Source organism: Vicugna pacos, chromosome 16 (assembly GCF_048564905.1).
Source record: "Vicugna pacos chromosome 16, VicPac4, whole genome shotgun sequence".
Taxonomy (NCBI): Eukaryota; Metazoa; Chordata; class Mammalia; order Artiodactyla; family Camelidae; genus Vicugna; species Vicugna pacos.
This window is the reverse complement of record NC_133002.1, coordinates 35,291,741-35,318,700: the sequence shown is the minus strand read 5'-3', so window position 1 is coordinate 35,318,700 and position 26,960 is coordinate 35,291,741. Positions and strand designations below refer to the sequence as shown.

General features: G+C 41.0%; 1 protein-coding gene, 1 long non-coding RNA gene and 1 other non-coding gene across 6 annotated transcripts in view; 2 read left to right on the top strand and 1 right to left on the bottom strand.

Annotated features, from left to right (window-relative positions):
* Nucleotides 1-3,157: 3,157 nt before the first annotated feature.
* On the bottom strand, nucleotides 3,158-25,226 carry KPNB1 (karyopherin subunit beta 1). The gene is made up of 22 exons (XM_006214217.4): nucleotides 25,094-25,226; nucleotides 24,931-24,989; nucleotides 22,590-22,772; nucleotides 20,400-20,600; nucleotides 19,338-19,490; nucleotides 17,825-17,884; nucleotides 17,150-17,239; nucleotides 16,694-16,804; nucleotides 15,823-15,924; nucleotides 14,368-14,592; nucleotides 13,175-13,366; nucleotides 12,241-12,371; nucleotides 11,155-11,302; nucleotides 10,713-10,784; nucleotides 9,348-9,492; nucleotides 8,077-8,159; nucleotides 7,478-7,585; nucleotides 6,908-7,051; nucleotides 6,687-6,792; nucleotides 5,916-6,030; nucleotides 5,094-5,255; nucleotides 3,158-4,373 (listed from the first exon to the last, which is right to left on the bottom strand). Coding segments are annotated over exons 1-22 (2,631 nt in total). The 5' UTR covers nucleotides 25,134-25,226; the 3' UTR covers nucleotides 3,158-4,372.
* Nucleotides 14,025-14,098, top strand: TRNAS-AGA (transfer RNA serine (anticodon AGA)). Its single transcript has one exon. It is a non-coding gene; the product is annotated as a tRNA-Ser (tRNA).
* Nucleotides 25,083-26,960, top strand: part of LOC140686109 (uncharacterized) — a 15,730-nt gene continuing 13,852 nt past the window's right edge. Inside the window, exons 1-2 of one of the 4 annotated variants that reach the window (XR_012059618.1) lie at nucleotides 25,083-25,171; nucleotides 26,096-26,210. This is a non-coding gene — a long non-coding RNA (uncharacterized lncRNA). The other 3 variants (XR_012059620.1, XR_012059619.1, XR_012059617.1) reach the window with 3 other exon arrangements.

Here is a 26,960-nt window from a genome sequence, read left to right as displayed (position 1 = left end):
GACCCTTGCTCTGTATCGCTAAGATACCGACAGCAGCTGTCTAGGATAAATGTGAGAAAAGCTTGAATTTTGGAATCGAATAGACCTTGGTTTGAATTCAAGCTCCCATGTGACCTGGGTTGGCAAATCAATCTTTCTGCCCCTCATTCCTCATCAGTAAAATGGGAATAGTGACAAGGTGGTTGTGAGAATTAAGATGAAATCAAACATAAAATCTTCTCAGTGTTGACTGTTTTTCACATCAGGCAGGTCAAGCTGGAGTCCTTGATGAGGCCAGGTGGAACTGTAACCTTGTGCTGTGTTCTTTTTCAGTGTGTGTTGGGGAGAGGGGTATATGGGAATGGGGAATTACCTACAGAACTGTTAAAAAAGAAAAAAAAATTCTTAGGAGCAGTTCCTCCTTACCATTTGATAATGAATTGATTCCATTCTTTCCTCCAAGTATACAGCCAATGGAGAAATGTTGCCATCACTCAAAATTTAATGCAGTCTAGTAAGAATTACAAGTTACCCTCTATGACCCAGGAATCTCCAAAGTTGGGTACAGAAATAAAATATTAGAACTCCTATTTATATTTATTTTTCATATAGTCACTTTTTAATATCTATTTTTGTGTCTTGATTACACAATATATGGGTACAGAAGTACAGGTATATAATTTATCAACACATGGGGGTATGCATGATCAAAACTTTCTTACTGACAGGGATTTGCAGTCATAAATGGTGAAAGGCCACATGGAGGCTAAGGTAGGAAAATGAAGGTCAGCCCTCATTTTACTTGCCCAACATAAACTAAGAAAGTGCATTTCTCATAAAGTAGCCTGCAGGCGTCACTGTACTAACAAACAGCAGGGTGAAGGAAAGGACTCGGTTTCTTAAATCCCAAGTTAGTGTTCTTTCCTCTCCAAGTTTCTAGGGGAAAGAAAAGTGGATGTAGAAATTAAATACACGCTGCAAACTAAGTAAAAAGCCAACCTTTGGATGAGCCATTAAACAGACCAGATCATTAGCCTGAAAAATATGCACAAGACAGAGGACAACCTCCAGCAGTTTCAGAATCACTCTGGACAGGAAACCGCCTCCATGTAGTCCTTTTTCACTACCTCATTTGTAGGAAATTGTTTTCCATTCATTTCCCACTACACTACATAGAGTCCATTTTTAAGACAGATGTGTCCTTCGTCTCCCCAGGTCACACACACATCTATCACCACACGCTCCAGCTTCTTTCAAGCCACTCACTTCACCTACAAGGAGGTGACACCATCTGGAACCAAAAATGAAGCGGCAAAATGTTGAAAATAAAAATAAAGCGGACTTTATTTAGAAGATAAAGGTGGTGGTATCAGTTTTGGTTAATAAAGTCGGGCTCAAGTGTTTGAACAGGTCTTTCACTGCCATCACAGACTGGCATGCCAAGGGCATTCTGAATGCCAATTACAAACTGAAGTTGTTTCAGAAACCAAGATGCTATCAAAAGCTGATGGAGTCTGGATTTCTCTTAAAGTCAGACTAACACATTTCTTAAATATGAGTGACTAGATTACTTGGTTCTGAAAATGAAAACACTACACTGAGCAATTCCCCTCCTTCACAAGTCCCTAAGGCAATGTTATAGTTGCCTCTGACAGCCAAAATCTCACCATTTCAGAGGGGAACTGAGGGGAACTGGGAAAATGAAAAGCAAAATTAAGTGTAACTCATACAGGCAGCTGCCACTTGTGGCAAACCAAAGCCTAGTCCGATGCCGATTTTCTTCACATTTGCACTGACATCTTCCCAGATGGTAACTACATTCTTGAAGGAATGTGCCAAGACTAGGGAAAGGAAGGCCCAGTGAGTGGACAGAATGCATTTTGCATCTGGTTTCCTTAGGTGGTACAAATGATTAAGGACAAATACCCAGTGGAAAGACCCACTAGTCAAAGGTAACTAGAAAAAGAGGAGGATAATAAATGCATAACCAGTGCAGAGTAATTGTGAGGCACCAAAACCACAATCCAACCAGCCCATTCTCCTCCTCTCCATCACTGAATGGATCTGGGAGAAAGCATTAATAACAGCACTTGTCAACTGCTTCCCTGGAACAAAACATGACAAAACACACGGAAGGTTTTGTTTGCATTATGGTTCTCGGTGTACTTTATTCTCCTGCTGTCTAGCTAAGCAGCCCACACAGGACAGAAATGGGTAGCACTGAGGAATGATCAGATTTTTTTTCTCCCCAATATTCCTGCCCCCTCCGTAAGCCCTGTCCAACCCCTATCAGGAATGGTTCGTGTATCAACCTCTCCCTCAATGAACAACCAAAATTTAAACACAAGGCATTACAGGGCTGGGTTTCTTCACAGGGCTTAGGAGCTGGTGTGAGCTTTTTATTCACAATGGAGCGTCTTTCCTTCAAACACCTGGATTTTTTTTTTTTTTGTACACTGGTTCATAGATCGGCACTTGACTTTGAACCTGGCACCAAAAGGCACAATATCTGATACCCTGTACAAGAGCTATTAGAGATGCTGCCATATGGATGGGCAAAACTGAGCCAATCCCATTTATGAATGGAAGGCTTGAACAGGGAGTTGGCAAGGAGAAAAATGTAAGCCCATTTTTTTTTGCTAGAATGGAAATGAAAATGGGAATTTAAGGTCTTGTTTTTTAAACCTCCAAATACCAGGAAGCAATTTAAAATCTTCCTTGGTGCTTTTGAAAGCAGCATATTCAAAATGCCAGCAAAAACTCCTAGTAACTGCAAAACCAAAAGGGGAACAAAGCTCACCAACATCCCTCCTTATTGCTGAAAGATTCTAAAACCAAAATTCAGAGTGCCCTGTTCCCTTGTAAAAGGGAAAATAATTAAGTCTGATTTATTGTTATCACAGCACATCACACTTTAAAAAAATATATTAAAGCGTGTGACTGGGGGAATGTTTTGACACCATTTTATTAATCTTCAACTTCAGTGGAAAAATATAACCTTTTTCAAGTGCCATTTTCATCACGAGTTCTAGCATATATATATATGTGTGTATATAAATGTATATATATACACACATACATATTCCTTTCTTTTTGATTTGATTAGTTGGTTTTGAAGTGCAGCAAGAGACCATTACCGCATTGTAATCAATCAAATAAAAGAGAACAGAAGGCCAAGCAGTTTCCAAATGGTTATTTTTATCAGATTGTTTAAACATTAAATTTATCCTTGTTTGCAATCCAAAATAGTTACCTGAAGTTTGTTGTTTGTGTGTGTGTTTACTTTTTATTGTATGTTTGTTTCCTAAACTCTTTGGCACAATTTTCTGGGGGCGTTCAGACTGCCACGATACATGTCAGGAGAGAACTTTTCTTTTGTGCTGCCAATTCTGAGCATTTAAATTTTGGTTTGTTTGGGCTGTGGCTTTCTTTGTTTTTGAAGTCTGCATTCTTTATTTGTAACAATTGTATTCTTATTTTTTCTATATCCTCTAACTCCAGAGTTTTCCTTTTCTCCCCCCTCCCCCCCACTTCTACATTCACAGTTGAACCATATTATGAGGAAAGGCGCCTTGATGAAAAGATCAGGATGGGAGCTCTGACCATTCGTCAGTGTTTTCCCTAGAATTAAAAAAAAAGAAAAAAAAAAAAAAAGAAAAAGAAAAAAACCCCAAAAAACAAAACCTAAAGAGCGTCTTTCCTTTTTTTTTTTCTTCTTACAACTCTTGTGCTGCATCAGTAGACAGAACTTCAGTTAGTTTTATGAAATGCAATGTCTAACCCCTTTTTTTCTGGGAAAAAGAAACTGCAATGACTTGAAGTTGAGAATGTGGATACCGCCTCACTCACACACATTCATTCTCAGACTGTAAGGAATCCCTCACCCTCCTTCTAGCTGGCACGCATACAGTACCGTGTGGCAAAGGTACACCAAAGGTGGGCTTGAGACCCAGGCTCCAACTTTATCAGTAGCAAAGGCCAGGCTGCCTTTTACAACAAAGCACCACAGCTGAACCCAGTCCCTCCTCCTCTCCCAAACTAGACATTCCACTCTGCACCGGCCAAAAGACAGAAAAGCTAGTTCTAGCCTCTCCTGGGAAGAGAGAGCTTTCTTTTTTTAAGCAAGTAAATCCACCATTTTTCTCTTTTCCAAGATGGCCGACGTTATGGTTTTCTACGAAGTCAGTGCTTACTTAGCTCACTAACAGCACTGCTGTTGGCGCTGCAGCTGCTGCTGTGGCAGGATTTTCAATGTGGTGTGTTTTCAAGCCTCACTCACTCATCCTCTCATTCCCAAACATTCAGCATCCGTGCACACTCCTCACTTCCGGGTTTTTCAAAAGATTGGAGATTTCCAGTGGGGGTCTCAGGTTATCATCCCAATGGTAACAGATCTAAAAACAGATGGAAAAAAGGTCAATCTTTGAGATTCCATGTAGCCAGCAGAGCCAAACACCTCTCTGATCCCTACACTAAGTGCTCACAGGCCTGAACTGAAGTGGTCAACTTTTTAAGGACTGATTATTTTTCTTCTTTTCCTATGTGCCATCTACTTGCTCTCATTAGCACCTACAGAAGGGTGGAAGGGAAACTAAAAAGATAAAACTCAAAACAGCCAGTTTTACTGAGATCAGTGGTAGAAGATAACTGGGTGTGTTAACAGGAAAATAAACTAAAATTAAATTTCAAAGCAGAGGCCAGACAGCTCTGACTCTGGCTATCTTCTGTAGAGCAAGGCAATGTCTAAAAGCACTGCAGCAAAGAAAGAAAAGAACATGAAGAAGGAAATGGAAAGCAGGAAGAGAATTATGGGAAAATACCATTATCGATGATTTTATTAAGAGCCCAAAATGATTTGGGGACTTCAGGGAATTCTAGTTATGTAAGTTCTGTTCTTCATCACCATGAGGAGCCAAATACTTGGCTCAAAGATTGGTTGCCTGACCCTTCCACAAATACAAGGCTGAGGGACAAAGGCCTGGCTCAGAAGCACTCACATGGGGAAGTATACCAGACAAAACACCAAAAGAAAGCCCTTGTCAGAAGAGTCTAAAGACAATGTACCTCCTCCCCAAGGAAGTAGAAGAAAGAGGGCAGTGGAGACAAGCTCTTACCAAGCTTGGTTCTTCAGTTTCCTCAGTTCTTTTGTTGCCCATGTAGCAAGGGTTTTTGCTTTGTTAGTCTTCGATCTCCGTCCTTCAGTTAACAGTTCATGGATCATTGGCCTAGCTTCTACTAATTTCAGTACATCCTTCCCAAATGCTGTACACAAGTCCCTGTGCAAAATAAACACACCTGAAAATGAGCTCCTGGCCCTAAACCAAGATCATGTTTTGAATCTTCCAAGCCAGTGCTAAGCTAGCTATAGGTTTTTTAGTACTCACCTACTTTTTAAAAGCTGGAAGAGATTTTAAAGATAAGTAAATCTAACATCTACCCTCAACAGATGGAAAAAAAAAAAGAAAAAATCTAAAGAAGTAGAATGATTTACCCAAGGTTCCCCAGCTAATTCATGGTAAAATGAGAACTAGAATCCACGTCTTTAAGCTCCTTAAGAGCAACGTTCTGTCTTCTAATGATGCCTCAGAGACCCTCAGTAGAGAACCTCAGCTAAGCAGGCAATTTATTGACCAACATCGGAATATGGGATGGACATAGATCTGATGCTGTTTCTAACCCCTGAGAGCTCTCTTCATAGTTTGATGGGGAGAAATTAGAAATCTGGAGGGTCTCAAATGAGATTAGAGCTAAAGTCTGGAATGAATTCTCATCTGAGAACTCAAAATAGGATATCATGGGTTCTATTAAAGAAAGAAGTCCCTTCTGCGCCAAAGAGGTGGGTAATTACCACCCAGGCCACTCTCAAAATTCTTTACATGTCTTCCCATTGTCCGTGAGAAGTTCTACTCAGCTATTGGAAGCAAGGTATAACCTACCCTATCAGTCCAGCAGCACAAGCTACTACTCCATCTGTATGATCCTCATCTCCAGCAATGTGGTCAATGAAAGACAGGATAAATTCTACTCTGGGTTGTACCAGCATCACATCCGCTATAAAAGAAAGAGAAGGTCTGATGAAGTTGTCCCACAGTTGGCAGGAATACATCCTGTTTCAAAATTTCCAAATACTTTATCCCCATCAGGTAGGCTTCAGGCTGGAGAACTAGTTCCATGTAGTTATATCAAATTATTCTTCATCAGATTAAGATGTCATTCTTCAAGTCAACAGAAGAGGCAGATATTCCTCTTCTTACAAGCATACATACTAAGAAGGAACAAATGAAACCTTTCCTCTAAGCCTGTTACCAAAGGGGTGAAGTACAAACACTTCCCCAATCAGTAACAGAAACATCAGGTGACAGAGGAAATCTGGTCCCCCAATCATTTAATTCAGATACACTAGTTGGGGGTGGGAGGGCAGTGGTGTGGCGGCACTGGCTTACTCAGGGTTGGTACAGATGCAACCAGCACCAACAGCCTTGCTAGATCCCATCCCTTGCAATGCTCAAAAAATGTGAGACAAGGTAGCTCAGGAAGTGGGGAGCAGAAATAATGAAGTCTATATCCTCCCCCAAAGCTACTCCCTTCATTAGGGCACCATTCCTCCTTTCCCCCTTCTTTTAAGCCACAGGTGCTAGTTTACTGAAACACACAGCCCATTTGGCTAAGCGCACACTGGACTAAGTCAACTGGGTTGTATACTCAACGGTGTACGTTCTCCTGGTCTCCCTTCAATCCCTGGACAATTCCAGTATAGGCTTCCAAGCAGCCTTCCCGAAGCTCGTTCAGATAATCCACCATGTCATAGTCCGACTATAAGAGACAAAGAATAGAACCTCCATCATACTGATTGCCTTTAGTTGTATGTTTGTCAAAAGTCCTGCTTCCTCTAATCAGGGCTGGACTTAAAAGACAGCTTTGAGCTTACCTTGTCCACCTGGGCCTGGGAGGCCTGTTGAAGCGTATTCAATACAACTTCTAGGTATTTTTTAAACTCTCCACCAATAGCAAGGGCAATGTCACCAAACACTGACAGAATCTGCGGCTTCACAGACCTGTGGACGTTTTCATTCTGATAAGGAAAAAGGGGGAAAAGCAAATTAATAAGTCAAAATTAGTTCTGTACAAAGAGTCAAAAAGCACTTTTAACAATAAGCAACTACTCATATGTTTAGTAGTTTGTAGACCTTAAGGACATACACAAAAATTAGCAGTAGTTATCTCTAGATAGAAGGATTATGTATTTACTTTTCCTTTGTACTTTACTGGTCCCCAACCTGCCCTCTTCAACTTCCATGCTTCGAGCATGCATTCCTTTAATTAATTCTACATCTTTAGGTTAGAATCATCTTGTGAAAATGAACAATTCCCCTCATAAGCTCACAGCCAACATTCTGGAACTTACAGCTCCCTGTCACAGATCTCGATGTTTAACCATCTTTTCAACTAATGATTTCTTCAAATACTGGTAAATTAGATTGTGTGTATAGACACTCACCCCCAAGTTCTCCAGTAGGAGCTGCATCACCTCATCACAGAAAGGTAAGATGTTAGATTGCAGGGCACGGCATAAGTCTCCAACTAAGCCCACAGCTGCCAAACAAACCTGCAGAGAATCAAAGAAATGATCTCTCAAGCAGAAAAGGCTCCCTGCAGGGGTAAGGCATAATTTTTACCTAGCTGCTGATCCTTTACCACTTGAATCTAGTGTCACAGAAGAAAAGACTCTTCCTCTCTGAGATTAGTTCATTTTAACAACCAAAATGGCAGGAAGAGAACTAGGACTATCTAAAATATCCTTAGTAAGAAAGGACAGAAAAGAATATTCACTAGGGATGGTGGTGGAAGGGTGGTTTACTGAAAATAAAATAAAACAAAAAACTCTTCTTAGGGTGCTACTCTGGTGCATCTAATACCCTGTTTTTCTACTGACTGCTTCTCAGACAGTCAGGGCAACAAAGAAAGTAGCTCAACCCTTGGGATGATAACATAGTGAAGAATTACTTAGCCTACAGGATCCTTCCTGACTTTTGTACCACAATGACTACAAGGTATAAATGGGAATATAAATGTATTATTTTGAAAAGCACAGCCTACCTGGTACTCAGCATAATTTTTCAATCCAATGCCCAGAAAGGGTTTAAAGGCCTCCATATACTTTAGGAATTCACCACCCAACACTGTAAAGAAACAAACTATTAGCACCACTGGATATCCCAGAAGTGAGCAAAAACAACCACGCTAGCTCTCCCTCCCAAAAATATATGCACTTCACTCAAGAGGTTGGGTAGAGTGAATTAATTACTGATTCTATCACGAAGATACTATGGCTGCCTTAGATAAGCCAAAATCACAACTGCTGGAGGGGCCCAACTCATACCCTAGAGATACTGCCAAATCTCCAGAGTGGGATTTCACTCTGGCTGAATCCACCAAGTGGTATGGCCCTCAAAGAATGTCATGGTTAATATGAATTGGCTGAGCTAGCAATATTGCCTCTTGTCTACCTCTTCGTCTGACTATAGTTATGTCCTCTCTGGAAGCCAGCTTTAAAACAGGGTCTCCAGGCAATTCCATCAAGGACTTACTTAACAAAGCAGTCAAGAACAGCTGTCTGGGTTTCATATCCCAATCAGCCACTCCAGGAACCAAAATCAACTTCTGTGCCCTGCCAGGATGATCACATGTTGCCAGACCAGTTGGATATATGCTCTTTATGCTAGAAATGGGTCTGGTCCTCAGGTAATGGCCTTAATAATGCACCCCACAGACTACTTACTACTGAAGCATTCTGGGTTTCTGAAGTGGTCTTTAAAATGCTTTTAATGGGCTTTCAAGGAGTCTTAAGTCACATACAGCTTCCCCAAAGCAATTTTGCATAAACAGACATATAATAACCAGAAATCAATTCATTCCTAGAACTCAATGTTTCATTACATTCCATGTCAAGGCACTGTAATGTGTCTACCTGAATCCAAAGTATTACAATCCAAACCAGAAGGCAGCAAGTGCCAGAAAAGAAAAGAAAAGAAAACCACTGCTTCCTCCAACCTTTACAGGAGCCAAGCCTCAATAAAGCAAGTAGACTTTAGGGAAAAAAGGAACCTGATGAATATGAGGTAGATAACAGTACCCCCCTTCCCAAAAGGGCTGCCAATCTGCGCTGCAAATTGGTTCCCCACTCACATCAAGGAGAGTGGCAAGGCAGTTGTACACAAATTTGCACTATGTTTAATCCAACTCTGAACAGACTCACTATGCCAACAAATGAGATGATAGAGCTAAGCTTTCTGCAGTCAAAAATTCTTCATGGCCATTGATATTCTTGCATTCTAAAGACATTCCCTGCCCAATATCAGCTCACTGACCTTCCACCAGTGTGCTAACTGCCATGAGGGCATCCTCTTGCACTCCCCCAGACCCAGCTGTGCTTTGGAACATTCTTAACAGGGAGGCCATGACCACATCAGAAATCTGCAAAGCATCTTGATGTTGCACTTTCCGGAGAACATTCTGTGAAATGAATAAGAGTTCAGAATCTGTTGATTCCAACACTCCAATTAGAATACCATACCTCTTTTTTTTTTTCGATCAACTATAAGTCCCTAGAATTTTTTTTTTGAAAAGGCTTTTTTCTGCTCAAAAGCTTTGACAATGCAAATTATCTGCAACAAAACATACATCTGAATATCCCATCTACTTCCCAATTCCGAATAGACACGAGATCATCTTCCATGGTGCAGAAAGTCATCTCCTCTGCATTTCATTTATGTCTGATGAATTCCCATCAGTTGCCTTCATATTCTAGTCATACTGGGATGGCAGTTAAATTACGTTAGCTTTAAAGGACATGTCATACCAGAGTTCTTACTTTAAACAAAAAAAGCAACCCTTCCTATAGCTTAACCCATTTACAGATGATGGTCAAGAAAAGATCTAGATAAACTGAAGCCAACCTGACTTTTCCCAACCCTTTTAATTTGTTTCAACCAATATTACTGGATCATTCCTATATTTTCTCTGCTGAATTAAAAAAGATCTTTCAACATATTTTAAAATTTAAGTTTAGAGTGAAAAAGAGAAGGGAGTCATAGGTAAGATAACCTAGTTTGCATCACTCAGTTCTAAAATCTAGTACCCATCTAACTGATAGACAAGTTACCAGATTTTCCTGTTCTTGGGTAAAAAAGGGAATTGCTCCTCAGCCATATGATGACTCTAGTCACGAGTGAGGAGTAACATTTACTTTAATTTTCCCAGTCTCTCCTCTGAAAAATCTATTGTGGACACCAGGTACTATAAATGATGTAAACTATAATCAAGCATCCAACAGCAATTGCTTCAAAAGATGATGGTAAAAACACAAGGCTATATTGTCAGCCAAGTGAACCAAAGCCAGGAACTAAATCTGACTGGGCAACACTCAAGACAACCAAATAAAAACCAAAGACTAAAAGTCACCGACACAAAACAGCTGCATAGCTGGGAGGACCATCACAAATGCAGTAGTTTCCTTCTCTACATTGTGCAAAAGACAAATTGGAACTTTTATGGACAGACAAGAATGGAAAATGGGAAACTACTCTCTTAATCAATCGGACCAAGACCTTTTGAGAAAGCTTAAGACCATCAACATCTGTACCATCATCTTTACAGTTCTGTGTGTACATGAACTTGTCATCCCAAGATGAGTCTCTTCCCTGGAGCTATTAAACGATAAGGCACCATCATACCTGAAGAGTTGCGCAAAGTAAAGACTGAAGGTCGTTGAACTGGATCCTATCTGATGTGCTCTGGATGTGAGACTACAAGGAAAGAAGATCATAATCTGAATGAACACCTTCTGAAAGGGCTCTAAACTCCCTCAGTTCTTCCATTTTTGCTGGATTTGAAAGGACTATTAAATAATCTTTACTGGTGCTAATGTAGAAAGTAAGTAAAAAACTTATACATGTTTACTGTATACATACATGTGTAACACATGTATGAGTAAACTGTATCAAGCAATACAATTTTAAGTTGCAACATTTTTTTGTATAAGTCTTGTATCTTTCCAAGAACATGTATATGTAAACACCAAAAAAAAAAAAAAAAAGAACAACCTTGAAAATAGAGCTCTGTGTTAGAAGTACTCACACCCTTCCCACCAATGGCCAGGAACGCCCTCAGTCTCACCTCCATCTGGAGCACCTGCTGCAGTCGTTCCATGATGACCAGAGTCGTTTTCTGAACTGCAGGGTAACAATCCTTGGCACTGTTTTTCACAATTTCCATTAGAGATTCATATGCAGAACTCCTCAGGTTGTTCTGGTGTCCATCAGGTCTGTAAGGAACACAGTAAAATTCTTACAGCCTTAACTGAGAAAGGACAGAAGTTGTTATAAAGTAGACACTGTCTCACTGAAAATAACCCAGAAACAGATACACGGTTGCCAACCTGATTTGCATCTAGCAAACACAATACAGCCAGGAACCAATTTTCAATCTCTGAGCCAATGATTATGTTCATTATGGTTTCCAGACCTGGTTAAACTTTAGAACTGCCCTTTTAGAAATGGGTGGAAATTATACAGGAAAAATAAATTTTTAAATGCTGAAGAACCGATGTGGACAACTAGAGAGGATACACTTATAGCTATGAAAAAACTACCTCAATTTTCTTCATATATCAGCAAGAGCTGCCTTTATACACGATCTTGAATAGAGATGGAAATGAACTAGTTAAGCATGGAGGAATTTATACCCAGCCCTCTTCCTAATGGTTTCTTTTGAGCATGGCTTTAGGTACAGATTACACAAAACCAAAATAATTAAAGGTTGTCCCCAACTAATAACCCCTTAAAACCGTATTTCCAAAGCTCATTTATAAAACAATTGTACTTAATGCCAAGTTCTTCACCTAATATCATAAAGGGTGGTTAATAATCTCACGTGGCAACTAAATTTATGAGAGCTAATATTTGTCTTATACCATAATCAAATATTCCCATTAACTGCAGACACTACAAAATGAAGGGACCTCTCTAGATTGATTACGCTCTGTAAGTAATGAGGCTATTTTCTGACTTTAATTGTAAAGTGTACATTCTAAGGTAGACAAAGTTTCACTTCTTTCTTTTCTCTCATTTAAACAATCTATGATAGGATTCTTTTAATTTCTCTTACTGTAATGTTTCTGTGATTTGGTTAGATAGCACCCACACAGAGGGCAAAGGGAGTTGAATCCAAAGATACCACTCATTTCTGTGTGGTATCAGTTACCTGTCTGTGGTCTCCAGGAGCTTCTGAACTATGAGTTCAAAAGAAGACGATAAGCAATAGGTAGCTGGTTCTTCCTGATCATCAGCTACGTCTGCAGCTTCGTAAGCAGCTTCAGCCAGACTGGAGAAAGCCTTAAAAACCCAGACAGAGTTAATATTAATTAGTTCTGAAAAGAACCCTAGTCCATGATTACTTCATGTTTCTTTAAGTTACCTCAGGCAGTGTTCCTTTCCAGCTGATCTAAGAATAAACCAATGGTAGTGAATCCTCAGTTTTTCCTATCAGGGTCATCTCAAAACATCTACAGGTATCCTTAAAATTAAATAAATGTAGGCATGTATGTATTTTTATATATACTGTTTCTCCTGCCTAATAATCTGCTCACAACTCTCTAAGCAGCAGAGTATTTTCACCTACCACAAATGCCTGTCACTTCATTCCTTCTCTTTCCAGTCACAGAAAGCCTTTTACCCCACTCCTTCTTCCTTATTTGAACTTCCTCCCTCACACCCCCAAAGGTACCTAATGAACTACATTCAGCCTATACTGACGCAGCACTTGGGCCGCCTACCTTCCTTCCCTCTTGCCCCCTTCTCAGCAATGATACTTTTTGTAGCCAGCAACTCTCTACCTTAATCAAAATTTCTTGTCCCCAAGCAACTGCAGAAAAAAAGAAAAAACAAGTCCAGATAGTTTTCCCACTGGGTTAGCATGACTGTTCTAAATGGTTCAGGAACCAGTCACCATGAGTCAACAGCTCCCACTGGGTCATGCAGTTCACATCTCCCCCACATTTTAATTGAAGAAATTACAAAGGAGATGCTATTCAGAAAAAGCCTTCAAGTGAGGTAGACCCATTTCTCTCCCACACCTCCTACTTCCTTGCCAATGGCTTCGCCAAGCTCCTCATCTCACTAGGAAGAAAATGCCTCACCCAGCACACATTTGAAGCCACTCTGGGTTCAGCACTGAGGCCCTCAATCAGACACTGCAGCAGGGGAGTCAAGTAGACATCATTGATGGCAGCTTCAGGGAGCAGTTCACAGATTCTGCCCACAGTCCACGCAGTTGTATCTCGAACAACTACACTGGGGTCTTTCATTAATTCTACTAAGGTGGGCATAGCCTGAAAATACAACAGTTATTAGCAAAGTAAAGCAAAGATTAAAGTTCCGTTGACTGATACCTCAAAAGAGGAAACACTGATGGTTTGTCATTTTATAAGACATGCTTATCAAATATCCAACAATATAATAAAATTAAGTGAAGTGAAAAGTGAAAAAGTCCTCCTCTCTTCACCAACCTCAGTACAGAGTTTTATTAAGAGTTCGATATGAATACTTCCAGCAATCTTTACTGAATTACTCAGGCAGAGATCCCACGATGCAGCTGTGACAACATTTGGCTATTCTTGAAAGGCTGAGTTCTATATGCACTAAACTCAATTATAATGTACTCCTGTATTACTTATAATAGCAAAATTAATACAACACTTCCATAAGATCTTTCATTACATAAATGTCAATTTGTTCTAAGGACAGAATAATCACATCATTAAAAACTCAAGGGAAATGTTTATGATATAGTATTTAGTGAAAAAACAAGTCATAAGACTATTTGCACAGTAAGATTGCCATCCTGTTGCACATACACGCACACAGAAAAAAATCTTAAAGGATAAATACCAAAAGTTATGAATGTTATCCCTGGTCAGTGGGATAAAGGTGACTTTTTCTTTTTGGCCTTTTCTGAATTTTTCAAGTCATACAATTTTTAGGGGGGGGGGAGTGTATAGCTCAAATGGTAGAGTGCATGCTTAGAGTGCATGAGGCCCTGGGTTCAATCCCCAGTACCTCCTCTAAAAATTAAATAAATAAGCAAACCTAATTACCTTCCCCCTAAAAAATTTAAAAGAAAAATAAAATAAAATCAAGTCATATGATTTTTGTAATTTTTAAACAAGTTTATAAAGATCTATTTTATACTTCATTGACAACAAACAGCTAAAAGTAACCTTTGTGGATGACTATTTTCAACTTTGTTTTTAAAATAAAGGCATACTTTCAAGTAAAATTTACATAAACAATAAATATCCCACTTTTCACCCCCAAATTCCCTCAGCTTCACCTGTATAACTAGTGGTTTGAGCTGATTGGGCTCTGGTCCTTCCAAGATAGAGCCGAAAGCCAGCACAGCCGCATCCCGGTACCGCCAATCAGGGTTCTTGATGTGTTCTTTAATGAAGGGGAGGACGTGCGGGACAATGTCATCTTCACAGCAGGTGGCCAGAAGCATGAGGCATACCCCTGCTGCTTTGCAGGGGTTCCAGTCATCATCATCATCATTTTCATCCTGGTAAAAGAATGTGGCAATAGTTAAGTTTTCAAAGAATCACTGTAACTCAAAAGGTCCTTTGACTACTCCCAAATACCATTACAACTTAAGCTTTGGGGAAGTAAATAAAATATAAAACCTTTATATCTTAATCTCTTCCACAAAGATACATCCCAGCACAGCCTTTGTTAAAAAAGATGCAGATGGAAGGAAGATCCTTATTAGTACTATACAATGAGATGAACAAACTCAACTACACGCAGTAAAGATGAATCTCGAACACAGAATAAAAGCAGCACAAAGAGTATATGCTATATTATTCCAGTTTACATAAAGTTCAACATCAGTCAAAATTAATCTATGGAGTCAAAAGTGAGGGAGGAGTTAATGACCAGTAAGAAGACATGAGAGGGAGGGTGTTTCCTGGTGTGCTAGTAATTATTTTATTTTAATAAAAAGTCAAACAAAAAGAAAGATTCCACTGAGATCTCACATGAAACTAGAATTCAAAGTATATTCTCATTATTGTGGCCATTCACACCAGAGTAATTTAAGGCAGGTTGCCCACGCAGATTTAGAAAATTACATACCTAAAGAATGATTTGTTTTCAAATGAGGAAAGCATAACAAAAATATACAAAAGAGAAAATACTAAGGGTCAAAAGGCAAAAAAAAGCAACTGTGAAACTGAAAGATGAGATGAAAACTTAAGAGAACACCTAGTCCATTTCAAAGTAATACACCTCTACTTATCTTTTGATTATTATATTGAAAGAGTCATGTACTCCCCTAAAAACAAATTACATTCCTGTGTACAAAGAAATTCTGCAGTGCTCTAAGTTACAGCATTGTCTCCTCAGAGCACTGCCAGCTCTTTGGTAATATTTCACATGCATCAGAGATGAGGTGACAGAAAGAATCTTTCCAGACATCACACCAAGAAAAACTGTGATACATAAAGTCAAAAGGGAACAATGGCAGCCAAGATACACTTCTTATAAAACAATTTCTATATTTACTCATTAAACCCACATCTTCATGAAGTCTTTGTTAATTTTGTCACAAACTATTCAGAGCCTGGAGGATCTTACAGATCCATCTCAGCTCTTCCTGATTCATTTATAGATGAAAATTCAGAATATTAACTAGCTAAATAGCTGCTGAGTTCCTTCATGGCAACTGTTCATAGCAAACCAACCCTGAACAAGATTTCATAGCTTACCTGACATGATCTGGAAGATAACTTACCTGTTTAGTTAGTGTCTGTGTGAGGATTGGAACCAGGTATTGCAGTGCTCCCTTGGCATAAAACTTGCTGGTGTGCTCAGGGGGCCGTCCTTGTTCTGCTGCCTGAAGAGAAACATAAAGCAAATTCTGCACGGCAGCAAACATGGATACCAAAGGCATACATTCAGCGCTGCCCATGGTCTGTACAGAAATATATGCAGTAAAGGGTAACATGCACTGTGAGTGAGCTTTGAAGGTGCTCTTATTTCGGCTACTTCAATGAGATTCTTTTAGGCCGTACCTATAATCTTCCTTAAAGGACCAAGGCAACCTTAAGAATTACACTCTTTTTTCACAAGCTGAATTCACAAGCACATGTCATCTAAGTGACCTTTGGATGAAGAGATGTACTAAGTTTACATAAGGATGCCAAAAATAAAACTGTTTTTTGAAAAACATAAGGCAATCAAGCTGGGAAACAAAACTTCAATTAGAATTTGCAAGTGCAGAACTAACTCATTTCTCCATACCTAATTCCTTCACTAGTGTTAGTAAGCTATCAGTTATACATTCCATGCCTGCATTAGGACTTCCAAAAGGAAATAAATCAGCATCAGATGTCACCTCGTTAAACTAACTGCCTGCTGCCCCCTTGTGTTCGCAGTACTAATATTTACAACAAATCCTCCCTGACTGGTAAAAACAGGAGATGTCTCATTACTTATCTGTCTCCCTCGTGAGGGGCTTTGGCTAGCAGAAAAATCAAAATCTCTACAAATGGAGATATCCTGTAAGGCCAGTCAGAATAAAGATTCCCCAAAGGAGGATAATAATAAACACAAAAGAGATAAGTCCCAAAGCCCCGTTAGAAGAACAGCTCTCCCAGGCTCACCTCTGAAGCCTCAATGGCCAAATCCATTTCCTCATCACAGACATTGGACCAGAATTCTATCCCCTGCAGGGCCACCTCATCAATGTCACTTTTCATTGCTTCAATTGTGATCTTAAGAAAGAAAACATGACACCCCAGGCCCCAAGTAAGTGTTGGTTCAAGTTCCACCCCTCCGATACTCAAGTTTCAAAAACGTAGTTTTATGAAAGCTAGGTCTGAAATGAAAGGTAGGAACAGGAAACAGATTTTTAAAATACACTCTTTTTATCAGCACAAAGGTAGCACAAGTTTTCTTGGCGCACTGCTGATGAACTTAAATCTAATACTCAGACTCAAGGAATTTCCTTGATTTCACAATATTAAATAAAGAAGTACAGAACTGACAGAACAGCAACTGAGAATAATGGGCTTGGCCAATTAGCTACATGTTCAAATACATAAAATAGAAAAACTTACTGCAAAAAGAGCAGGACCCATATATGTCTCCATGTACTGATAATACAAGGACATTATCTTCACCAGATTCTGTAAGGCAGCCACTCGTACCTTTTGCAAACAGATTAAATAGTTTACCATTTAGTTTAATAACAATGTAATCTGACAGAGGTAAGTAACTACTTCATTCACATGGGTCATTTGGATAAAATTATTCCCCCCAAATCAATCTCTTCTCTCTTTCCTCAGTTTTTTCACTGCCCCTTCCTATTTGTTTTTCCTTTCCTTCTTTTTTACTTTAAAGGTGTCTGTGGAATGCCTAGCAGGACTAAACTCACTAATGCCCCTCAGACTGGATGTTACTCCCACCTGCTTCATGGGTCAAAGTTTAGGTTACTGAATAGCAAAGCTATGTCAATGGCTACAATGGAAAAAAATCACTTGAAAAACCTACAGCAATTAAACAGCAAGGCTGATCAAAAACTATTTCTCCCTTAAACTTTTTTTTAAAGAACATGGCAACTTCCACTGTATTAACGTTCCAAGTATTAGTCTTCCTTCTTCTCCAATACATTGAAGAAAAATTCTTATTAGCAACAGTATTAGTCAAACCTTACTTCTGAAGTCACACAATATGCTAGAGTTAGCATTTCCTACAAAAGAGGAGACTGAGTTTTCACATGACCTCACACTTACCCTTGTATCTGGACACTGTGTGGCTTCACAGACCACCTGCATAATAAAGTGCCTTTCGGACTGCAGGAAGAATAAAGAGAATTATAAGAATATAAACAATATATGAAGAATACTAGACTATCCTTTCAATGAAAACTTCCCACTCCCTCAGGGACCTACACAACCCGGGACTAATCAAGTGGGTTTTCCTTGACACAGTGATGGCACTATGAGGCTATGAAGAATGTGCCCCCAGCGTCTACTATATAGCCTGCCCTGTAAGGAGGTCCCTAATCTTTTAATCCCCAAAGCGACCTTCAATGACAAGACTTCAGGGAGGAAGTATATAGGAAAATGTAGGTCACAGAGTTTAAATAAAGGTGGTGAAAACAACAACAAAAATCCCTGCATTAGTAAAGTCCATTTTCTTGTATTTAAAATTTGAGAGAATTCAAACAAATCCACATCAAATGTGGTAAGATACAGGAGAGTAATGAACTTTATTTGCTACCATCCTAAGTCTTTTGAAATCTAAAAGGAAATTTTCTAACCAATTAGAATTGCAGTTTGCTTTGGTTTCTTAGATCTCTCTACTTTGTTCACTCTAATGCCAAGAAATGGAAAAAAGCCCAACTAAAGTGTCAACAAACATACACAAAAATGCTTTCAGATCACAACATCCAGCAGTTCCACTTCTGGATATATATCCAAAAGAACTAAAAACAAGTTCTCAAAGATATATAGTCAGAAGATAGAAGAAAGCAACCCAAATGCCCACTGACAAACAAATAGGTAACAAAATGTGGTATACACTTACTGTGGAATATTATTCAGCCTTAAAAAGGAAATTCTGATACATGCTGTGACATTCATGAACCCAAGACATTATGCTAAGTAAAATAGACGTCAGTCACAAAAAGACAAATTTGTTACTGTATGATTTTATTTATATAAAGTATCTACAGTAACCAAACTCAGAAACAGAAAGTAGAAAGGTGGCTGGCAGGGTTTGGGAAGGGGAAATGTGGAGTCAACGATATGGTTTCAGTTTTGCAAGATGAAAAAAGTTCGAGACTGGTTGCACAATAATGTGCATATACTTAACTGTATGTTTCAAAATGGTTAAGATGGTAAACTTTATGTTATTGTACATTTTAACACAACTAAAAATAAGTAATGGAGGAAATACTTTCAGGCAAAATAAACTTAGTTTATACATTTTCAAAAGCACCTTCCTAAGAAAGTATGAAACAGCCCAATTTCCTTAATTAAAAAAAAACAAAACCCAAAGCATACTCACACTTTGGACTGCAAAAGGGAAAACCTAAGTCTAGAGACATTTTAGACCACATTACTCCCAAAAGCCTGATGAGAAATGGCAAACACCTACTCCATGGCCATGTTTCACATAATACAAATCTTACCTAGAATGGAAACAAGATGGTACTTTCTAAATCATCAACTTAACAACACTTTCATTTAACTCTCACACCTCACTCTCTGAACCTACACCTTTTAATCAAAAGACACTCACCTCTTTGTCAAAGTTTGCTTTGGTGAACTCCAGTGAGTTCAGGAGTGCATTAGTAGCCGCCAGCTTCACATTGTTACTAGGCTCTTCTTTCCTCATCCCCTGGATTATGGCAGTCAGAATCTCATTGGATTTATCCTGTAGCTGCTCTGGGTCCTGAAATAAGCAGAGAAGTGCAGTGAATATAATAATTGAACTCATGACTAATCAGCAATCCTTTTAACTGTAAAATCCATTCGAGAGTATTATGACTTCAGTCCTTTCCCACACATTTCCATTTAGGGACAAACCACCTGCAAAATATCCCAGGGTCTGGTAGTTCAAAATTCAACGGAAACAAGTTAAACTCATCAACTTCATCTCTGACTTCTTAGCATGAATTTGGGCATGAGTTAACGCTGGCTTCCCCCAAACCCCGCTGCCCTTTCTGTGCAAATGGAGATGGCAGTCTGTTGTTTTTTCAAGGCCATCTGTACCAAGTGAGGTAAAGCTTCAGAACCCTCTGAGGACCAAGGATCAACACCTGGGCACATCTATGGAGTCTAAGTTCAGGTCAAATACTGTGGACTTCTTTTGCTTCATCAAATCTGTGTATCAAAACAGACACCAAGAGTGGAAACCTCAGCAGCAGCAACAGTCTTAGAAGGGCTACATTCAACATACTGTGTTGTGGCTCCAGTGGCTAAACCAACTACAGCAAAAGCTGGCAAACTGTTTCAGGAAAATAGTCATTGAGAAAATAATACAGCATCCATGGTACACTGAGGATCTTCAGAAAGGGACCAGGTAGAGGATGCTCTAGGAGAGGAGAGAATATCTATGTCTCTTCCAACAGGGATTTCCATCTTGAGTTGTGACCCTCAAATCTCTTTCCTTTAAGGTACGATTAGCAACATGAGGATAAATTAACTATCCAAGTATTGAAGTCTAAATTAACAAAGCAGTCATATTTCAAAACACTTTGTAGTAGCTTGGTTTTCTTCATGGTAATAAAGAATAACCCTAATAACATGCATGTTACAACTAGAGAGAATCAGAAGTATAGAAGTTAGATACAGCACTTACTATATCTTGGCAAATGTAACCAATAGCCTCCAATGTTGACTCTTTCATGTGCTCTGTGCTGTTGGGGTTTGTGACATTGGCCACCAGCTGAGGAATGAGTTCCGGCCACTGGTTCACTGGGATCTCTGCACAAGCAATACCAGCCACACACTGTGAGGCAGAACTAGGCCGGTAAGTTTCTGTGCCCAAAGTCTGCAAAACCTGTATGCAGGTACATACACAAAAAGACAAAATATATCAATTTCTAATACAATTTGAACACATTTTACCTACCAGCACACCTCTTATATCAGTTTCTGAATTTTCTGTAATACAGAAAAGTAGAAAAAGGTATATACAGTGTAGGCCAACTTTCAGAAAAAAAGCCAGCCTCAGTACCAACATGAGCACAATCAACACTGCCTCAGAGCTGAGAAACAAAACCAACCACCCCCTACTTCCAAATGGAATTCTCTAAAGTCAGATGTCTCACCTCAACGTTCAACACAAATAGGTAGTAAAGGCACAGGTACAAATAAAGGATGAAGCCACAACTGACCCAAGGTTAATCATTACCATCATCAGCTAATTCAGTCAGTGAACTCACTAAGAATCACCAGTCCACTCAAAAGTCAAACAGTTAACTGTTCCTGGCATGAACACAGGACAAAGAGTAGCTGCCAGATATTCAGGCCAGCTCTGCTGACTGAGTCAGGTCACTCAGTATCCTGCTTTGTAGCTAATAATAATGAACTCCCCATCTTTCCCCCTTATACAGTATATCATCATCCCTGCCCACCACACTCCCAACAGCTCTACCCAGTAACAGTTCTGACTGATCCTAAATGGAGGTCTTGCTCCTTAGGGCCATCAGAGCTAGACTGGCCTTTAACAACAACTGTATGTCAAAAACATTTGGGGAGGGTGGCAGGGAGCAGAGATGAGATGAACTGTCCAAAAGGGCAGGGGATGAACAGGTATTAATTCAAGTCCAACTGAGAGTTCCAGTCCAGAGTATCTTCATACTATACTGAACCATCTCCTAGTACATATGTGAAACATACTGAATCCCATTCTTTTCTCCTTTAAATTGCTTCTAGAAGACCCTTAATTAATATTACTTGAGGTGATTTAGAGACTATAAACTCCTGAGTACTAAAAAGAAATAACCACCAGCACTGGGAAAGTATTACCAGATGTGCTACGAAGGGGGAAAAAACCCAAGATAATGACTAATTTTTTTCAATAATGCCTATATAAATCCTTACTCAAATTAAAAAAAAAAATTTTGGTGTGGCCTAAAAAAAAGTCAATGACAGTTCCAATCATGTCTTCTCTCATTTACTATTGTGTACTTTAAAGAAAACGAGAAATTGAATGGGTTCAATAAGTATCAAGATTTCCAGTGATTGACGGAATAAACTTCAATTATATCAAATTACTGGGGTGAGGATTAAAATGTTATTACATAAGCAGACCCAACGCGGATGGAAATAGCTCTACATATTCCAAAGAAGATTCAAAATAAGTTGGCTTTTATAACCTAGTTTTCTGTCATGAGTCCCTTCATGCAAGACTGGAGAGGGAAAGAGGTTCATAATTAGAAAGAGAAGGTACTGTCGTAAGGGGCACTAATTTACCTAATGCTGACACCCAGAACCAGGAAATAGCAAGTATGATATGCACAACCATGACCAACACAAATACACACGTGGAAATCCCCTCATTGGTTTCCCCTCAAATACCAAGGACCAATTGATGACTGCACAGATGTTTGACTTACTACCCTTTATGCCTTATCTACGTAAGACAGGCCACTAAAAAAACCTTTTTTTTTTTAAAGTGTATCTGTCCATATATTCTGATTCCTTTGCTGGAGTGAGAATTAACGGATTTCTAATTCAACAAGAAAGGCCCACAAGATCATTTAATTCCCCTTCTGACTCCACATGATGCCATGCCTAAATCACCAAACAACGAGAATTACCTACAAAAGAAGTTCAACAAGAGCTAGGTGCTAGTTAACTATGAAAGAATCACTTGAGAAAAGAGTTTGAGAAAGAAGATTTAAATCAAATACAATTTTTATCTTCAAGTAAAGTTTAGATTCCAGAAATCTAAACTTACACTGTCAGCCCTATCCCACGTAAATGACAAAAGAACTGACATTTCCTAGGCTAGAATGACCAAAAGGAGATGCAAGTGACTTACATAATTCTTGACTTCCCGTCGAGCATTAGCATCAATAGCAAGCCACCTCTGTTGATACTGAGCCTTGATATCTGGATCTTTAGATGTTAAAGAGTTCTTGATTTGTAGGCCAGCTGCAACTCTGGCAACCTGACTGTTTCCTGGATTTGCCAGCACTCTGGACAGTTCCACAAGGAAAGTGGGCTGTTAAGAGAAGATAACATTTGTGAATGCAAATACCTCTTAGGAATTTTACCAATTGAGGACAACATCAAAACACTGGCGAAAGCCTAACATTTTCAGGACATATTATAACATCGCAGAAAAACACCAAAACATCTACTTCAAGACTCCTATAAAAATGTTACTTGGTACATAAGGAAGTCATCCATCTTCTCACACAGCCTAAGCATTTAACAAGGAGTTACAGGTTTTCCTATCAACATCATTCTTAGTGTTTAAATTTTCATATTAGATCCCCCAGGATTACAGCAAGTTTGACAATCTGGTAGTCAGATTTTTCTGCCATACCTAGAATAGTACCAGGTACTCGGAAAATTTTGTTAAATGAGTATGTTATGAGAAGGTAGAAAGTAAAATTGTTTTTCTAAATGAAAAAAAAATTTTAGTCCAAAAAGAATGATACTCAGGGTTGCTCATGATCTCATGGAAGCAAGTAATCTTGTTTAAGAGAGGGAAATACTTCTAAACCTAAAACACAAACCTAGGAGCCTAGTCCTCTATTTTACTTTAATGTGTCCAGCAAGAGGGGAACAATGAAAAAAAGCAGGTTTATAAGGAAAAAGTGGTAACAAATATTTAGAAATTGGGGGAAGTTAAAAAGATAAAAATGTCAAGGAAAATGACTTTATGTTTAACAGCTAACATATTAAAAGTTCTTATTCATTTTGGTCTTGAGTTGTCCACTAAACAGTGAATTCTTGAAAAGCATACTCAAAATCTTTTGTACTGTATAGACCCCCAAAACTACTCCTTTTGTTTAAAAATTTTAACACACATTACTCTTCCCCACAAAAAGCTCTCTCCAATGGAAAAGTTAACGGGAAAAACCAAAAGCAAATAGTTTCTTACCACTAACGAATTCTGCAATCACAGCAGAAGATAATTCTTAAAAATTTTATTAATTATGTACCACTAAAGAATGTTTGGAATGTTAGGAATAAGATCAAATGTTAGGAGTAAGATAAAAGGCTTCTTGTAAATTTAGCAAAAAGCAGAAATAGGAATATACATCAAATGTAAAAATTATCAGTCTACACTAGTGGATAAAAATCTTTTCTACAGAAAGTCAAGGATAAAAAGATCAGTAGTAAAAACTAGCACATGTAAGGACAAAAAACAAACTCCTCAACCAAAACCATTCAAAAGGCAGTTTGTATGAAATGAAAATATGCCCTGTCACTTTTTTTGGTTTACATTATTTTGCCTAGATAACACAAAGGAATACATTTGGTTACAGTATTATTTAGACCGATTACCTTTAAAAAAGATGTCTAGTATCATCCACTGTTTTCTCTGCTCCCCACCCCCCAACTGGAGGGAATCCAAGGAGAAACATTACTGGCACATAGGTTGTTTCAACCAATTAATCTCACAATTTTATACAGAGGTCCAGTCTCTAGTGGACCGAGTATTCATTTTTTCTGTACCCCTTAATTTGAAAATATGTAAAACGAGGAACTTTCCTCTGATTTCCTACGGAAACAGGCCTGATTTCAAGGATGAGCCTCAGCCTGTTATCTGGGTGCAGATTAAGTCTCACTCATCCGGGGGGGAGCCCGGGAGAGGAATAACCAATCAAGAAAAGAAGAAATACTGCCGGAATGGGTTAAGAGGTATTCGGGTGCAGGCCTGGCCATGAGCACAGATCAACGGAGATTGGAAAGGGTAGAGCTCTGGGAAGTAGGTGGAGAGAATCACAAGGGCCAAGGGACAGGAAGGAGAAGCCGGCCCCGGTCCGAACAGGGCGTGCAGCGGGGCTCGGAGCTTCCACATGGCCCCTAGGCCCGGCTCCCCCACCCCCACCCTTGCTGAACACGCAGCGCCGCGCAACCTAACTTCCCTTCCCTCCCTCTTTCTCCCTCCTGCTGCACCGCCGCCCTCAGGCCGCTCAGCGATTGGGCGGCAGTCACCCCGGCGCGCCGCGCCATTGGCCAGCTGCCGGGGCCTGGGGCGGGACACACCCACCGGCTTCCCGACGGCGGGGTTAGGTTGGACCGGGGGGGAGGGGGACGGGATGGGGCGGGGTGGGTTCCCGAGGCCTGGGCCTCCGGGAGGGCGGGAAGGCCCGCACGCAGAGGATGGGAGGCGGCAGGATGGGGGACGGCGGGGTGGCACGCACCAGGTTCTCCACGGCTGCACGCTCCAGGAACTTCTGCGCCGCTTCCAGTTCCAGCCGATCTAGGGGGAAGGAAAGTGGGAAAGGGGACAGGGTCAGAGGGGCCAGGGCTTCCCCTCCCCCTACCCAATCACCTCAGCCCGACCCCCCGGCCCCCGCGCCCTACCGGGAGACACGGTCTTCTCGAGGATGGTGATCAGTTCCATGGCGGAGGTGGTGGCGGAGACTCCTTCTTAAGACGACGGTCCGGCCTCTCGGGCGGCGGTTCTAACTGGGGATGGGGGTTGGGGGGTCGGGTGGGAAGGGAGGGTGGGGTGGGGGGCGGGGGTCACCACAAGCCCATTCACCGGCTCCCTCTTAGTAGTCGCTCCAGCTCGCCTCCTTCCTCCTTTCCTTCCTTCCTGCCTCCTAATTTGCTGCTGGCGGGCGGCGGCAGCTGCTTCTCTGACGGCGGGGGAGGGACCCCAGGGGCAGCTCAGAGCGCGGCTGGTGCTCGGGTGGCGGAGGGAGCAAGAAGGAAGGGAGGCGGTAGGTGAACGGCGGCTCGCAGGGAGGGAGAGAGAGGGAGGGAGGAAGGCGGAGGGATATTCGGGCCGGACCTCTCCGCGGCGGCACCGCGCGCCATGTTGATTGGCTGCCTCCGTGGCCACGCGGAATCCCCAATTGGCCAGATGGTTTGCGTTGAAGGGCCGCCCTACGCCCATTCGCCCGCTGGTTTCAAGGCCCGGGTTGGCTGGGCGGGCAGTGAAATGGGGCGCACGGATTGGCCGAGGGGAGGGAGGCTGGGGTGGGGCAGGCGAGAGCCGGACTCTGATTGGATTGGCCTGGTAAAGGCCTTGAGCTCAGACCGGCTGCGCGCTGGGAGGAGGGTGGACGGAAGGTAAGACTCCGGGCCCGCGTGATTGGCTGGGATACTAGACGTTGATAGGATAGGGCGCCCGAGAGTATTGGGGAGAGAAGTTCGGGGTCCTGGCCGTGGAAAGGCGGGAGGCGCCCCGCCGCTTTAGGAGTCCGGCGCGGGGCACGATGGGACGCCCCCGGGAGGGGGCGGAGCTGTGTCAAGGCTGCGGTTGGGAAGGCGCTGTCACTCTGAGGGGCGTGTTGAAGAGGATTTCGCGGGCTCGAGCGGGGGAGGGGGAACCGTTAAAGCCGTGCACCGCCCCCACAGGAAGCTGCTTTAGTGACTAGGCCTACTTGGTACCAAGCTCTCGGCTGGGAAGGACCTTGAAGACCCTGCGGTTCAACTTCCAATTTGCAGATGTGGAAACTGAAGCCCAGAGAGGGTATGCAACTTGTCCAAGGTTACTCAGCCGCTTAGTGGCCTGGTTGGGACTGGACTCAAGCGCTCCTGACTGCGCTTGGCCTTACAGGCAACTCCTCCAACGAGGTGAATGCTAATACAGTCCGTTTAGACCTATCTATAGTTTAAGGCCTGGGCTGTTAGAAGGTCTAGCTCATGTAGGGTGGGCATTTGGATTCCTCTTAGACCCCCACCCACAGCTATCAGGTGTTTGGAGTAAATGTTTCATCCTGCGAAGGTGCCCCTTTTATAAAGGCACAACTGTAAACTGGAAAGAATGTGTGTACAGGCTTAAAGGACTGTGATTCTTAGCCCTTTTTAGTTATAAGCCCTGAAAGAAAGTAATGAAAGCCTTTCCTTAGCAAAATACACATAAAGAAAATGTGTGTACAATTTCTTGATTTCTCCTGACATTGGTACGTGGGCTCCAGGTGAAGAATTTCCTGATTTATTACATTTTCCACTGTACTGACCTAGGGCTAATTGGGGTAGCTAACTTATAGAGCTCTTTACAAAATAGCTTGAGCTGGTGGAATAATTGCCCTGCTCTAGGCATACTGGGAAAACCTAACAGCAACTCAGTCCTCCGCTGAGAAATTCCGACCAAGAATTAGGAAAGGTTGGCCAGCTACCTTTAATCCTCAAAAAAGGAAGAAGAGGTCTTTTTCTGCCAGAAATAGCTGCAGTTCTGAAGCTGGAAGTGTGGGGACACAATTCCTTACCCATTCTGTGA